Source organism: Loxodonta africana, chromosome Y, assembly GCF_030014295.1.
Source record: "Loxodonta africana isolate mLoxAfr1 chromosome Y, mLoxAfr1.hap2, whole genome shotgun sequence".
NCBI classification, from domain to species: domain Eukaryota; kingdom Metazoa; phylum Chordata; class Mammalia; order Proboscidea; family Elephantidae; genus Loxodonta; species Loxodonta africana.
In genome coordinates this window covers 5508957-5526649 of record NC_087370.1, presented here as the reverse complement: position 1 = coordinate 5526649, position 17693 = coordinate 5508957, and the positions used below count along the sequence as shown (strand labels likewise).

At 41.4% G+C, this 17693-nt stretch overlaps 1 protein-coding gene across 1 annotated transcript in view; it reads right to left on the bottom strand.

The window, feature by feature from the left end:
- Positions 1–623: 623 nt before the first annotated feature.
- LOC100661999 (adenosine deaminase RNA specific B2 (inactive)) overlaps positions 624–17693 on the bottom strand; it is a 58431-nt gene continuing 41361 nt past the window's right edge. The window contains 2 exon segments of the mRNA XM_064278750.1: positions 624–1010; positions 4050–4228. Coding sequence (XP_064134820.1) covers positions 624–1010; positions 4050–4228 — 566 coding nt within the window.

Below are 17693 nucleotides of genomic sequence, written 5' to 3'. Positions count from 1 at the left end.
TTCCTTATTACCCGGTAGGTTGCAGGGTAGTAGTTAACCTTTATGTAACACAGACATCTCCCATGGCTAACATTATCTGCCAAAAGAAACTAAGAGTCCTGATTGACTAAATAGGCTTGGGTCAGTTTGCAGCACTTAGTTATTAGGGAGTTTACAGAGTTTCTGTACATCGTAAATCTTAACTCCTTGGTGTCTTGGCTAACTATGCCCTTACTTTGCACGAATGGTCTTCATTTCTCTTGTGCTATTATGTGTGCTTTAATATTGCACATCTCAAGTCCTTTTTGAAAGTAGGTGGAGTACAAAACTGAAATGGATAATGAAAATAATAGAGCACTCTTATAGGTTTCTTTGGGAAGGAGCCATGGCTTTTTGCTTGTGGCTTATCTTGAAGCATCAAGTGAACTTGTGCTAACGACCACCAAATGCATTGCTAAAGAGGTACATGGCAGGGAAGAGAAAGAGGGGGAATGGTGCCTGAGGTTTATTTCTAATTGGCAATGTTTCAATACCCTTTTCAAGGCTGCAACTAAGACCTCCAGCCTGAATAGAAACTCTCCTTTTGATACCACCATGAAGAGATAGAGATAGCCCAACTGCACTTATACCTTTAAGTGTGGCACTCAGTGTTCTTGGTAGCAATCTGGGGAGCAGCCATCTGAGAAGCAGCATATTCCTAATTCAAGTTTAGTTGCTTCTTCGAACATTGAACATTTGCATACTTCTGGAACACCAAAAGAAAATGAATGCAAAGAACTGATCAACACCATCACATCTCTCCACACACACTGCCCTGCCTTCTCCAGTGTTTCACTCTGGTCAAACAGCAAGGAGTCCAGTGATAGTCGAAACTGATCTTGCTCTGGTGGTTTCCTCACCCAGGTGCCCAGACCAGCTTTATGAAATGCTTTAAACAGCAGCTGTTTAACAGACTGGTAGGTATGAGCCCCTAGCTTGGCCTCACAGTACATTGATGGCGTGTCTCCATGGCTTGGTATCCGTGTGCTCAGCTGTGGAACAGAAACAAGAAAGAACAAATAAATGACCTGGCAGAAATAAGAGGCTTTTGCAGATGAATCACACCACCATAGGAATTTTATAAGCAATAAGTTAACTCTTGGTCTTAGGCCTTTTCATTTCTGTCTGTCTTCCTTTAAAAGAAAGAAAAAAAAAGCAACACTATAAAGTTACTCTTCATAGCTACCAAGTTCTATCATGCAATTCTATGGGAAGCTTAGTTATTAAGGAAACTTTCATTTAACCAGAAGTGTGAATGGTTAATGAACAAAATAAGCATATACCTTGTCTGTTATTAAAAACAGGAACACTGCATGAAATTGTGTCCTTCTGCAGGTGGACTGGGTGGTCAAAATGGGTAAAGGATGGGCAAGGTGGAAGGAGAAGCCAAGAATGATTTTTGAAGCTAACACAGCACTATGGTAACAAGGAAATAGGGAGGCTATTGAGTTGATATTGCTAGCCCATCAGGAAGACAATAAAAATAGGATGTTCCCCTGTCAGTTTTCTGAGTAACAATAGGGAATGCTTTGGAATCAGCCTAAAACAAACAAACAAAATCAAAACCATTGCCATCAAGTTGATTCTGACTCATAGTAACCCTATAGGACAGAGTAGAACTGCCTCATAGGCTCCTCCGGCTAATTTCTTTTTTTTTTTTAATTGTGGTTTATGTGAAAGTTTACAGAGCAAATTAGTTTCTCTTTAAACAATTAATACACATATTGTTTTGTGACATTGGTTGCCAACCCGTGATGTGTCAACACTTTCCCCTTCTCGACATTGGGTTCCCCATTTCTGTTAGTCCAGCTTTCCTGTCTTTTCTGCCTTCTCGTCCTGGCTGGTATACCCATTTAGTCTCATATACGTGGTTGAACTACGTGAGCAATTGTTTGTTTTATAGGCCTGTCTAATCTTTGGCTGAAGGGTAAACCTCAGGAGTGACTTCAGTACTGAGTTAAAAGGGTATCCAGGGGCCATACTCTTGGGGTGTTACCAGTCTCTGTCAGGTCAGTAAGTCTGGTCTTTTTTTTGTGTGTGTGAGTTAGAATTTTGTTCTACATTTTTCTCCAGCTCTGTCTGGGACCCTCTATTGTGACCTTTTTCAGAGCAGTCAGTGGTGGTAGCTGGGCACCATCTAGTTGTGCTGTACTCAGTCTGGTAAAGGCTATGGTAGTTGTGGTCCATTAGTCTTTTGGACTAATCTTTCACTGTGCCTTTGTTTTTCTTCATTCTCCCTTGCTCCAGATGAGGTGGGGCCAGGAGATGTATCATAGATGGCCCCTCACAAGTTTTTAAGACCCTAGGCCCAAGGCTGTAATCTTTACAGAAGCAGACTGCTACCTCTTTCTCCCATGGAGCAGCTAGTAGATTTGAACTGCTGACCTTTCAGTTAGAAGCCAAGTGCTTAACCACTGTACAACCAGGCAGCCTAAGGTAGGGATCAAATACAGCTTTAATCCAGCATGCAGCAGGGAGGTCAGGGGGTTGCTGGCAAGTGAGGTGAATAGTACTGAAGGAGCTTCCAGAGACAGCTTTGGAAGTCAAGCTGCCCACCTGCTGGCCAATGTCACCTTGAGCATATGTAAAAGAAGAAAGCCCCTTTTGTTGAGCAAGAAAAAATCGATGGCTTCCTCTTACCTACCAGTCTTAGCATAGTCTGCACCTAATGCATGGAATAACAAAGCATGGGAGGGTGTCCTAAAGCAGACCTGACACAGGCTGAGGGGTCGTGGTCACAGCTGTAGGGAGCCTGGCCATAGACACACTTTGCCTTACAACAGACTGTGACAGAGCAGAGGTAGAGGCAGAAGTCTCTGCCAGCCAAGGAACTACGAAGTGTGGTGTTCAGTATTCTCTAAACTGACAAAAATACTCATTGTAAGTGCCAGTACAACTATCTTGTTCTTCTATTTGTTCACGAATCCATCACAACACTATTATTACTACTTATAGTCGTTGTTGCTATTGTTAGCTGCCATTGAGTAGGCCCCCGACTCATGGTGACACCATGCAAGATGGAACAAAGTGCTGCCCCGTCTTGGTCCATCCATATGATCAGTTGCAGATCCAACTCTTGTGATCCATAGTGTTTACACTGGTTGATTTTTGGAAGTAGACTGCCAGGCCTTTCTCCAGACTCCATCTTGGTCTAGAAGCTCTACTGAAATCTGCTTAGCATCCTAGCAACATGCAAGCCTCCACTGGTAGGTGGGTGGTAGCTGCACGTAACGTATATTGGCTGGGAATCGAATCTGGGTCTCCTGCATGGTGAGTGAGAGTTCTACCACAGAACCACCAGTGGCCTCACTTGTAGACATTGCCTGGATAAACCAGTGTAGGAAAATGGGCAAAGTATTTCTATATATATCTTTTCCTTTGCATTCCATTTTTGTTACAATGTGTCATTCTTTGAGCCAATGGAAATCTGTAGTTCAATGTAATGCCTCAAAATGTAATTATTCCTATTTATAGAAAACAAGCTCAGAATCACTAATGTAGTCTGGGAGAAGAGAGTTCCAGTTTCACCTCTGACATCAACTACCTGCTTAATTTGGGGAAAATTACCTAATTTTCCTGGGCATTAGTTCCTTTGTGTGTAAAGTGGGAATAATAACTACCTCAAAAAGTTTCTATGGGCCTTTTCTCGTGATACCACATGTAAGGCAGTTAGCTTAGAGCCTGGAGCACATGAAGTGTTCACGACTTAGCCCCTTTTCTGCCTGATTTTCTGGAAACATGTTTCTCCAATTCTAATGTGTATGAAATTCCAGGTGATGGCAACATCACTGGTCTGTGGACCATGCTTTGTGTATCAAAGCCTCAGCGTGTAAGTCTACAGAAAAGGTGCTATTGGCCTGGGGAATTGGGGAAAAGGAAACACAAATCTGCCTTAGTTTTTGTGTCTTATGCCCCCTGATTGTGGACCAGATGATAACCCACCAGGCTCATCACTTGTGAGCTGTGTCCAAGATGTGAGCCTGGTCCAGCTGCATCCAACTTGTCCCTAGAGAGGGATGCGTGTGACCTACCTTACCATAAAGTCTTGCCCACCGGGCAGAGAACACATGCTTGCAGAGTCTCGACGAGCCCCCACCGTCCCTCTTCCCTGTGGTGGCATTAATAATCTCCAGATCTGTGCTACCTACAATCCAGTTCATGCTGAAGAGGGGAGATTTTCCTGGCTGGCACACCTCCACATCACTCACTCCTGTTAGCAGAGAAATAGAAACAGCCAAACATTACTATTCCTGGCCCCACACAAGGCTCCTGTGAGGCCAGCTAGTAGGAAAAAAAGTCTGGTTTGCTCTGATAGGAGGTAGTCATGGACACATAGTTCCGTTTTTCCTATTTACAACCTGGCCAGTTCATACCAAGGTCATCATTTGACCTGCAGGGATGTATGCTGAAAATCGAGCATAACTGTGATGACAGCCTCTTTCTAGAAAATATTGCTGGGACCCATTTATAACCTTTTAATTTAAAAGATTGTGTTGGAAGGCTTGTAATAATAAAGCACTGCCCAGATTTTTTTCCCTTTCTATAAATATTTGCTGAGTGAATTAATGAACAAATGGAACCATGTAAAGGCAATCTAAGAATTTGTTTACTAGGCACTTACTGAGTGTCCATCTCTGTACTGGGCAGCATCTCAGGGGTAGTAAACAATAACAGACAGACCCTTAGGTTTATAACCTAGTTGAGGAGAAAACATTACTAGATAAGAAAGAAGAGAGAGCTAAGGGTATAGGATAATTAAGCCATCCATCCATCAATTAATTAATCAATCAAGAGATGTGATCCAGAAATAGGACTGGCTATGTAATTTACAAGACCCACTGCCAAAGAACCACCACCCATCTGTCTGCTTGTTGTACTGTGGTGTCTTGCATGTTGCTATGAGGCTGGAAGCTAGGTCACCAGTATTTCAAACAGCAGGGTTATCCACGGTGGACAGGTTTCAGTGGAGCTGCCAGACTAAGACAGACTAGGAGGAAAGGCCTGGTGATCTGCTTTTGAAAATTAGCCTATGAAAACCCCATGGATCGCAGGATATTGTTCAAGACCTTGACTTGCTTACTGAAGACATGTCATCAGGAGGCATCAGAGGTGAGGGAACCCTCAATGAGATGGGTTGACACAATGGACTCAAACATATCAACGATCATGAAGACAGTGCAGGACCAGGCAATGGCCTGTTCTGTTGTGCATGGGGTCACCATGAGTCGGAGCCAACTCAGTGGCAACTAACAACAACAGTAAGCGCAAAAGAAAAATGTGGGGACCCTTGCTGAACACTTATTAAGAGTTTCGAGACGGCAACAGCAGAGTATTAAACCAAGCAAGGGCCCTTTTAAGCACAGGTTGCGTGATCATTCAACTGGTCCTGTCCAAAAAACATTAAAAAATCTCAGGCAAGTCCTTGCTTCACAGTATTTCCCCCTTTGTCAGATGTATGCTCTGATTTTTAACTGGGACTATACAATCTATATAGTAATAGGTTCACAAACCAGATCAGAAAATGGAAATACCACAGTGTACTAGGAAAACATTTTGGCAGCCTGTGGAGTTGGCTTCTAACCCCAGCCCCAGCCTCAACTCCCGCCCAGCCATCTAGTGTTGCTTGTCATTCTGATTAGGAATCTCTGGGTGACCGTTTTGGCAAGAAGCCTGGCAACCTTTTGAGAGCCCCTGGAGTGAGCACAGTGTCCTTATGCTCTGATACTGTCTTGAGAGTTCTAAGCCACGTAAGATTCTGGTGCTGCTATGCCGTCCCCATTTATCTTCCTCTCCTTTGAAGGTTATGTTTGCAATCTGTAACCTTCAAAGGGGGACAAGAATCCGAAGATAAATAAGTGAAGCAGTGTGGAGGCAAGGAGCACTTTCCCAGGTGAAAACAGACCAGATGCTTTCAATATTCTAAATTTCCTCATGGCAATTTCATACATAATATACGTAACCCTAATAAATTCTAAGGGAGGCATGCCATACGTCCCAGTCTCTGCTCAGAGCCACACTGAAAGATGTTCAGTCCAGTACACAAAAGTAAGTAGGAGAAGGATTCAATCTCTCAATTGTTCACTGGGACGGTATTACAGCATATTTAATTTATAACCAAGAAACACTTCTCAGATGCCATCTTCAGAGTCTCTTGAATCCTATCTCTCCTCCACCACTCCTCCAGAGCTTCTTATAGGAGGACACTTCTCCCTAAACCCAGCCTAACTTGACTGTCTCTCTTCTTCTCCCCTTCAGTTTCATATTGTAAAGATCAACTTAGCCTCTGTTATGGATTGAATTGTGTTCCCCCCAAATATGTGTTGAAGTCCTAACTCCTGTACCTGTAAATATGACCCTTTCTGGAAATAGGGGGTTTTCTTTTGTTATGTTAGTGAGCAGGGTGGGTCCTAAAGCTAATCACTTCTGAGTTATAAAAAGACCAGATTTGACACAGAGTCACACGTGGGGAAGACAGAGGATGGAGACAGATGCATTTACAAGCCCAGAAAGGCCAAGCATTTCCCCAGCTTCTAGAAGCTGAAATAGACAAGGAAGGACCTATGCACATAGCCACATCCTGAAGACAAACTTCTAGTCTCCTGAACTGTGAGAAAATAAACTTCTGTTCTTTAAAGCCGCTCACTTGTGGCATTTCTGTTGTGGTAGTCCCTGGTAACTAAGAGGCTTCCCAGCTCTGCCCTGCTTCCTTTCTGACTAGCACTCCAGGTCTCTCTCTTTGCAGTCTTTTTTCCTGTCCCATTTTCAAATGGTAAATATGGGGCAAGGGCTGGACTGTGTGCTGTGGGAGGAAAGGAATCCATTCAATCTTGTCAGTTATCTGTCAGATGTCACATAGTGGAGAGCCTGGAAAAACAAAACTGAATGAGTTGGCAAGTGAATTCCATTTAGAAGGCCATTAGAATGGCTGTTCAAGGGCCATAGCAATAGCCACTAATTGCTGGTGGAGAAGCCCTGGTATTAGTGATGTAATTCAAGCACAAATAACTTGAGCTGGATTGAGTGAGGTGTGAATTCAGGTTCTGGAACCTACTGGTGGACACTTCCAGTGAGAGATATCCTTTCATTAAAGTAAGGAAATTTTGCTTTCTTGGAATTAGTCTTCACTTAAATTCAGGAATGTTGTTGTTGTTGTTGTTGTTAGCTGCCATCAAGTCGGTCCCCAATTCATAGTGACCCCGTGTACAATGGAACGAAATGCTGTATTTTTACGCAAATAACGTGCACCATCTGCATTTATTTGCAGGCCATGCCCTCCCTCCAAGTGGTATTTTTATAAGCATATTATGCTTTTTTTTTTTTTTTTTTTTACAGCAACATGTGGAAGAAGAATGGCATGGCAGTGCTTGTGAGGGTGCCTTGAGGGAAGAGGGCACAGCTGGCAAACATGCACAGAAGGTGTGTTACTTGCATAAAATGTGGAACCACTGGTTCTGCCCCATCTCCATGATTGGTTGCAGATCAGACCACTGTAATCTGTAGGGTTTTCATTGGCTGATTTTTGGAAGTAGATTGCCAGGCCTTTCTTCCTAGTTCATCTTAGTCTGGAAGCTCTGCTGAAACCTGTTCAATATCATAGCAACACAAAAGATTCCGCTGACATGAGGATGGTGGCCGTGTATGAGGTGCATTGGCGGGGAATTAAACCCGGGTCTCCCACATGGAAGGCAAGAATTCTATTGATGAACCTCCAAGGCCCCCAAATTCAGGAATAGAGCCCCTCAGGTCTCAGCTGCAAAGTGAACAGATCTGAGGATTCTCCTGCTGTATCACCCCGCCCCCATACACAAGTGAGGGGCTTTAGGACAGAACAAATGCCCTTTCACTGAACACAGTTTGTTTGGGGCTAGAGTCTGTCACCAACACAGCCCAGCTTCCAAAGTGAAAATCACCTGACGACCTTCTTCTGGTCATGGATAGGCAACGTCAGACACCCAGGCTCATTTCATTCATGTCAGCTCTTTCTTTTTTCTTGAAGTGATTCACTGTGGCAGTTACTAACCCCAAGTGCCAGGTAGGGGAAAGCAATCTGGCACCTTGGCAGCCATGGGCTGTCCTACTGGGCATGGACTGCCTTGGCAAGAGGAGGCAGTTGCTGAGGTCAGGGATAACTAGGCACAAAGAGAATCAGTATCTGCTCCAGACTGGCACTGCAGCCAGGCACTGCCAGAAACAGCAACCTGCACCTTCCTCCCACTCCCTCCCCCTCCTGCTTTCCCTCCCTCCTTTCATCCTTGGTCTCCAAAAGGATCAGGACTGGGCACTGATACCCAGAGCTCAAGATTCATCATCTGGGCCTTCTCCCCAAGTTCTGGACTCTGAACTCAGAAACAACAGTCTTGGATTGCCTAATATTGACATCAGAACTTCCTGAGTTCCCTACAAGATGCACTAGCTCCCTCCTTCCTTCTCATCTCTCTCTGTTGTGTAATAGTGTTGCCACTTTACTCCTGGCTCTCAGCTCAGAAACACCTGGCCTTTGGCAAGTGGTCCAGCTGCAGCTCTGGCAGGATGCCCCCAGCACATTCCAGTTGCTGGCCTCTCCAAAGAAGCCAGGACAGTGCCAGGGAAAGCAGCCATGGCACTCTTTTCAACCCAGCCTGCATGCTCTGTTCACTACACAGAGGAATGATGGGGAAGGAAGAAATACTGCTGGTATAACAGAGAAAGACAGAACTAATTGATGGAAATGCGGTAATGTAACTCGCGAGACAAGCAGGTTCTATCTCCTCACTAGCGCTCTAATCACACTTTCTGTTTAGCTTTGATCCCAATTTTGTTGGCACGTGCGGAAGAAGCAAAGAAAGTATGTGGATAGGGAGAATTGCTCATGCAATAAATAATACCTAAACTCATACATATGATTATGCAAACCAAATTATCAAAAATGTTTATTTCTAAATCTATATAAAAAAACAGAAAAAAAAACAGAAAAAAATATCTATATAGCAGTCAAGAAATCAAACAACATATAGCATTGGGCAAACCTGCTGCAAAAGATCCATTTAAAGTTTTAAAAGGCAAAGATGTCACTTTGATGACTAAGGTGCACCTGACCCTAGCCATTTGTTGTTGTTGTTAGGTGCTGTCAAGTCAGTTCCAACTCATAGTGATTCCACGTACAACAGAACACAGCCCAGCTCTGCACCATTCTCACAATCATTGTAATGCTTAAGCCCTTTGTTGCAGCCACTGTGTCAATCATTTCATTGAGGGTCTTCCTCTTTTTTACTGACCCTCTGCTTTACCAAGCTTGATGTCCTTCTCCAGGGACTGATCCCTGCTGATAACATGCCCGGATTACATGCTTCTAAGGAAACCCTGGTGGCGTAGTGGTTAAGTGCTACAGCTGCTAACCAAAGGGTTGGCAGTTCGAATCTGCCAGACACTCCTTGGAAACTCTATGGGGCAGTTCTACTCTGTCCTATAGGGTCGCTATGAGTCGGAATTGACTCGACGGCACTGGGTTCTGGGTTTTTAAGGAACTTTCTGGTTGTACTTCTCCCAAGACAGATTTGCTCGTTCTTCTGGCAGTCCATGGTATATTCAATATTCTTTGCCATTTTTATATGTTTCAGAGCGTTTCTCCCAGTTCTCTCCTCATACCTCATCACATTCACATACATAATCCCTCAACTGGTTGATATGGTCTTTTGAAGACATATTAAAATGATTGACTAGGTTACTTCCAGATTCTTGATTTTTCTATTTTTTGTTGTTGTTGTTCAGCCTGGGGAAACATTTGGTTTCTAAGGAATCTTATACACATATATGAATAATCTCCTTCATTAGGCATTAATTTTACCATTTAAAATCAATTTCCCAGGTGCCTTTTTGGCACCTCTGCCTTTAAATACTTGCAAGGAATATCCCATAGCTCAAGAGCTCATTCATGTATTTATTCATTCAATAGTTATTGTTTTCCATATCATGGAGGGTTATGCTTTTGAAAGTGGTTGAAAGTGTTAAAGCTGTTAGGGCTAAAACTGCTTACCTCACTTAGTGTTGAATGGCATTGTTAAGAATTGTTTTAGATAGTGCTGGAAAGATGAAGACACACCTGCTCAGGTCTAGAAATGAAAATCTGGTTTGTGCTTTATTTTTTTCTTCCTTTGAGGATCGTGAAAACGAAAGAGAGGCATAAGCTCCTGAAATAATTTTTTTTTTCCTTTGACATCAAGTGATTTAAGATAAAAATCAAGTCAAAAGGACATAATATATTTACAGTCACAGGCAAACCTTACTAAGACCTATTTTCATGATTTTCCTCAAAATATTATATTAACACATATCTAGCAATCCAGTTTACTCAGAAAATATAGTAATACAATCTCCACTTTCCCCAATTCACAGCACTACCTTCCAGAGATTATTCAGAAATTTCCATGCAGAGAAAGATGTAAACAGATCAAAATCTTCTATTTGACATGAGGTCTCAGTATAGTTAAGATCTTATTAAAGAGCTTTGGGAGTCTGAATACTGAAAGCATGAGTGTTGGGTCAATTATGCTCCAAGAAGTAAAGAAAGTCCTCATGAGAAATAAACACTTGGAAAAGTCAGCACTGTGAACAACGTTTGTTTAAGTTCATGGGATCTATTTACAGGTATATACTTCAGAAGCCTGGTGTTCCTCAGTCTACAGACCACTTTAACAAAGATTGGTGACTCTGCTTCTTGACATGCAAGAACTAAAAGAAATCAAAATAGAACAAACCCAATAACAAACTTTTGCCTTTGATGTTATGACAGCATTAAGAACAATGCTGTATATTTTAATATAGTTCCTATATGTAGAGAAAGTTATACTTTAATCATGTAGCCCCCTATAGCTTTCCAGGGGCTGTTGTAGCAAGTTACCAGAAACTTGATAACAAGGCAACAGAAATGTATTCTATCACAGTTCTGGAAGTCTGAAATCAAGGTGTTGGCAGGCCCCTGCTTCCTCCGAGGCTCTAGGAAGATCTGCTCCTTGCGTGTCTCAGCTTCTGCTGGCTGCCAGCATTCCTTGGCTTGTGGTCAAATCACTCTAATCTCTGCTTCCATCTTCACATTGTCTTCTCCTCCTTGTGTGTAATCTCCGTCAGCTTCTCCCTTATAAGGACACTTGTGGTGGAATTTAGAGCCCATCTATACAATCCAGGATAATGTCATCACAAAACCCTCAATATAATCACATCTGCAGAAACCCTTTTTCTAAATAAGGTTAACATTTACAGGCTCCAGGGATTAGGACCGGATATCTTTGAGAGGACCATTATTCTGCCTCCTATAAGCAGCAATGTTGAATTTTGGTACTGGTCTACGAACCAAGGGAAGCTCTTTCTGCAGGAGTAATCTGATATTCTGGGCACCACTTTCTGGCAGAACAACTGGATTTGCAGGAGAGAGGATTCACAGCTGCTTCTCCGGCACATCGTATTTCTCTTTGTTCTGTGCCTTGTATGGCGTGAGTATCATTGGAAATGCCAGAGAGGCTTACCCTTAGAGAAGACAGTGTAACACAGGAGGAACGCTCGTGTGCCAATCAGCTAGTCGGTGCAGAATGAACAAAAGAGATGAGAACCATGGCACATACTCCTGAGTCTGGCCAATCTCAATCAGGCAGGATCCTGTATTTACAGATGTGATTGGAAAGCCCAAGAAAGAGTGAGGGGGAAAAAAAAGATGTCCCTGAAAGACTGTAACCTGATGAAGAATGGGATCTAGTAGTTTGTTTTTTTTTTTAAGTAATTATTTCCAAGTAGTTTTGGAAATAACTATTACCTGCCTAAACTTTATCTCTATTAGAAGAGTCTCTGATGGAAATAGCGTCAATTAAAATATGTAAACCTGATAAGTAAATCAGAGATGTGTTGACATTGATTAATCCAAAGGCATACCACACAAAACATAGGTTATCCATCTTTACCGAAATATTTTTAGATTTCCAAAATTCTAGATTTCAAAAAAATCTAGATTTTTAAAGTTTTTTAAAATAGTTATTTCAAAGTAGATTTGTCTCCATCAGCCTTCAATGGCACTAAAATTCTGCTAGGTTGGCTAACAAAGAGAGATCGGCTTGATGAAGGTTATACGACCTTTTGTTCAAGCAGATACAATTTTGTTAATAGGGTGTGCTCTAGAAACAGACCAAATTCAAATACCACTTTTATCACTTACTAGCAGTATGACCTTGGAAAAGTTAACTAACCTATTACTACTACGGTTGCCACTACTATCGCTACAACCACTACTATTATTTAAGAGCAGTGAGAGTGAATCCACAATTCATCTATGAAAATGAGTTTTAATATGGCTCATGTAGCTATAAAAGGATTCCTTACTTAAGAAAATCTTTATTTACCTTTTCTAAAAGGCGTTGTATAAGAGAGATATTATGAAATGTCTTTAAATAGCTAATGAGTCTACTGTATTTAAAATGTAATTCACTTTTCCAAAATTAAATTCACACAAGACGTTTCAGGAGTATATTTTGTCCATGAAGCGAGGCAAGTCTGTATTACAGGGCAGCGCTGTGTCTAATTTTGTGGAATGAATGAAGCAGCTTGCCCCTGGCATGCCCAGAATCATAACATTGCAGGAGGAGGAGGAACCTATTTGTATGCAGCCTAGTTGTATATTTTGGCAGATGGCCCTCAGAATTTAACACACACAGACACACACATGCACACACACCCACAACTCCCTACTCTACACACACATGTTTATTAATTTATTTTTACACACACACCTTTAATTTATGTAGAGTTAGTAATATTTTAATCTGGACTCATGGATTTGGGATAACTAGTTGCTAAGTCTGTTTTAATGCCATTTGATTCATTATTATTAGCATAAACATCATTGCAGCTGACAGTAATTTAATAGTTATTGCCTTGTCCTAAGAGAGCATATTCAATGGAAAATATGCAAAATGTACTATAGAATCTGGACATAGTGTGTCAGGAGAAATGAGGGTGGAAAATTAATTCTTTCTGCTGTGAGATGTCCTTAACAAGTTGTCTTAGTTACCTAGTGCTGCCATAGCAAAAAATACCACAGGTAGGTGGCTCTAAAGAACAGAGGTTTATTTTCTCAGAGTTCTGGAGGCCGACAGTGCAAATCAGGGTCTTGGCCATGCCAACTCCTCTGGGAGCCTCTCTCCTAGTTTCCGGTGACTGCTGCACTCCTTGGGTTTCCTTTCCTTGCAGACAGGTCCTCACATGGGGTCTGCTCTTTCCCTGTGTGCGTCTGTGTCTATTCTCTTTTCATAAGACACCGTAGATGAGATTAGTTTAGGACCCGCTCTACTCTGGTATTTACATTACTAAAACAAAAGAAAACCCCTACTGACAAGAATTATGCAAGAGACCCCAGTTCTGTTGCTGGCCAGCGTACATCATGTGCATCTGTTTGTCACTGGAGGCTTGTGTGTTAGTTCCTATGATGCTAAACAGGTTTCAGCAGAGCTTCCAGACGAACACTAAGAAAGATCTGATGATTTACTTCCAAAATCAGTCAATGAAAACCCTACGGATCACAGCAGTCTGATCCACAACCAATTATGGGGATGAAGCAGCACTGGACAGCAATTCGTTCCATTGCGCATGGGGTTGCCATGAGTCCTCTTTACTTCATTTGACTAGTTTGGTTGACATGGTTGACGTGGTTGAAAGCAAGTGTTTGAAGCACATGTGAGACCCACTGCCCTGATGGTTATACCATTTATTAATACTGTGTGCGAATGCTCTTGATAACGGCAGCAATGCCACTAAGACAGCAAAGCTTGGAACTCTTTCTAATGAAAGTTTATTCCGCACTGATGTTTGGGGATTTCATCCCTATGGTCCAGAGAACTGTGATCTTATTCATTTTGATAAATGGCTATGGTTTGTATTCTATGTAGGTAAAAATGTGCAGGCTCACAGGATGCTTCCAAAGATGTAAAATTTACCACACCAGGAGAAAAAACTCGACTTTTCTAACCTGATAATGCAGCCCTGGTGGTACGATGATTAAGAGCTCAGCTGCTAACCCAAAAAGGTCAGCAGTTCGAATCCACCAGCTGTTCTTTGGAAACCCTATGGGGCAGTTCTACTCTGTCCTATAGGGTCAATATGAGTCAGAATCGACTTGACCGAAACAGGCAAACCTGATACTGACAAGATTCTTTTCTTTCTTTCTTTTTAATGTACTTTAGATGAAGGTTTACATCACAAACTAGTTTCTCATCAAACAGGCAGTACACACATTGTTCTACAACATTGGTTAACAACCGCATCACTTGTCAACACTCTCCCTTCTGAACACTGAATTTCCTATTACCAGCTTTCCTGTTCCCTCCTGCCTTCTAGTTCCTGCCCCAGGGCTTGTGTACCCCTTTAGTCTTGTTTTGTTCCATGGGCCTGTTCAATCTTTGGCTGAAGGGTGATCCTCAGGAGTGACCCCGTTACTGAGATGAAAGGGTGTCTGGGGGCTATACTCTCAGGGTTTCTCCAGTCTCTGTCAGACCAGCAAGTCTAGTCTTTCTTTTTGAGTTAGAATTTTGTTCTATATTTTTCTGCAGCTCTGTCTGGGACCCTCTATTGTGATCCCTATCATAGCAGTCAGTGGTGGTAGCCAGGCATCGTCTAGCTGTACTGGACCCAGTCTGGTGGAGACTGTGGTAGATGTAGTCTATTAGTTCTCTGGAGAAATCTTTGTTTTGTATCTTCATTCTTCCTTGCTGCTGAAGGGGTGAGATCAGTGGCGTGTCCTCAATGGCTGCTCACAGGCTTTTAAGACCCCAGATGCTACTCACCAAAGTAGAATGTAGAACATTTTCTTTATAAACTATGTTAATGACATGATTCTTGGCTCCTGAAAGGATTCTATAATTTAAAAAAAAAAATGTAAAAATAGTAGGGTTTTGACAGAATATGGTTGCTTATTGATCCAAAATATGTATTTCTCACTGCTGCTGTAGAACCCCAAAATGCAGTAATTAAGCCAAGTTTCGAAATGAATAAAAATATGGGTGATTTTTATTCTGGGTCATTCATTTAGAATCATTTTCTCATGCTCAAAGATGTGTGAGTCTGCTGGAGTTAAATTATTTCAGTTCTTGTCTGTCTGAAAATGTCACCTCACTCTCATTTTGAAGGATACTTTTGCTGGGTATAAGATTTTAAGTTAAGATTAATTTTTCATAAGCATTTAAAAGATGCTATTTCAATATCTTTTGCCTTCCATTTTTTTGCTGAAGAATCAGCTAACCATCTGATTTAGCTCCTTTGAAGTTAATCTTTCATTTCCTAATTGCTTTTTAAGAATTTCTCTGTCTTTGTTTTCAGCAGTTTTACTGCTGACATGACGATTTTTTATTTTTAAATTCTTCTTTAGGTATAATGTAACTCTTGGATCTGTAGTCTGATGTTTTTAATCAGTTTTGGAAATTTCTTGGTTATTATCTCTTTCTTCTGGAACTCCTATTACTAGTATGTTAGACTTTATCATGCTGCCTCTATTTTTTCTTGTATATTCCCTCTTTTTGTCTCTCTTTACTGCATTCTGGATTTTTCTTCAGAACTATGTTCCCATTTCTCAATTCTCTATTCAGTTCTGTTTAATTTGTTATTAAATCTGTCTTTTTAAAAAATTATTTAAAATTTTTCTTTATTCCTAAAAATCTCACTTGATTTTTTAAAATAACTTGCATCTTTCCAACTATATTTCCCCTCTTAATTTTTATCTGTTTTATCATATTGAGCATGGTTATTTAAAGTTTGTGTCTGATAACTCCAATCTCTGGAGCCATGGGTCTGTTTTCATTGTCTTTTTCTACTGATTTTTGTACAAAAAGTTTTGTCTCCTCCTATGCTTGCTTATTTTTCATTGTATTTTATTTACATTTTTTGTAGGACTATCTTAACCTAATTTTCCTATAGGATCTTCTTAATCTAAAATCAGTGATGGAGATAGTTCATAGCTCCTCTCCAAGCTCTGTAAGGGTGCACTTACTTCTGGTTCAGTCTTACTCTTTGGGTGCACACGATGCTGTAGATTCTAATCCCTGATCCCTCAGCCCCAAGTGGAAGCAGAAGCACCCCTCAGCCACCCAGCTTCTCAGGGGAGTGGATCCTAGGGGTAAAAATCAATCCTGAAGGCCAATCTCACCCCCCTGGGCCTCTGTCCTTCTCCAAATCCTGACCTGGTCATCCCTCACTGTCCTGGTAGCCCTATAATGCCTTCAAGAGGGCGTCTTTATGTGTTTATTGCCCATTGTTTCCAGCTGTTCAGTTTAAGAGGTGCAGCATTATTGAAATCAAAACTCTCCAGATTCATAGAATCTCCAAAGGAACATCATTTAATATGTTAACATTGTAATAAGTATTTTTAGGTAAGGGGCTTTAATAGCTTGTTCAGAATAAGGATTTTACTATTAGTCAAAGATATCAAAAGAAGGAAAGTAGTAAGTTTCCTGTCACCATAAATTGGTAAATAACTGGGTAAAGCTATTTTGGAAGAGAGTGTGACATTATAAGACAACAGAGTAGACTAGATACTTTTAAGGTACCTTACTAGTCTTACCTACTTAGGTTCTACAACCGTACTTTTAAGTCTTGAAGCCAAGGCCCACGTGATTTAGTCTTAGCTCTGAACCACACTGGAGTTTCAAACACTTGAATTCTTTACTTGGTGATCTCAAACACTGTCAAGTTGATACAAAGCAACATTTCTTCATGAGCCCCTTTCTTTCCTACCCACTTGTTTCACCTAAGTTCCTGCAACCCTGCCTGTGTCTCAAAACTCTTCTTAAAAACTCTTCTGTCAGTTATAGCTGCCACAGCTGTTTGCTTTTCATATGATGCACTCTCTCCTTCCTCGAGGACTTTGCTCAGATGACACCATCTTAGTGAGACCCCTGTGATCCTTCTGTTTAAAGCTGAGAGTTGCTTTGTATTGTCCTTTTTGTTTTATTTTTCTCCAAGCCACTTATTTCCAAATCACATACTATGCTTTGTAGTTTGTTTGTCTAACTTGTCCTGCTGGATATGGATTTTTGCCCGTTTTGTTCATGGCTCTATCCCCAGCCTACGACTGTGCCTGGTACACTGCATGTACTCAATAGCCACTTGTAGACTCATCAAAGGAAAGTCTGGATTATGCTAACAAACTTCTTCACATTTGGATAAATAATTAAACTGACATTGGAAATACTTTCCTTAAAGTAAATGATAAAATTATCAAGAGTAATATAATTAACAAAAAGCCCTAGTCGCGCAGTGGTTAAGCAGTTCAGCTGCTAACTGAAAGGCTGGCGATTTGAACCCACCCAGTGGCTCTGAGGGAGAAAAGACCTGGAGATCTGCTTCTGTAAAGATTACAGCCAAGAAAACTCTATGGGGCAGTTCTACTCTGTAGATTGCCAGGCCTTTCTTTCTAGTCTGGAAACTTTGCTAAAACCTATCCACTGTGGGTGACCCTGCTGGAATTTGAAATACTGGTGGCCTAGCGTCCAGCATCTCAGCAATGTGCACATCACCACAGTGCTACAAACTGACAGACAAGTGGTGTATATATATATGTGTGTGTGTGTGTGTGTGTGTGTATAAAACCCAAACCCACTGCCATCGAGTCGATTCTGACTCATAGCGACCCTATAGGACAGAGTAGAACTGCCCCATAGAGTTTCCAA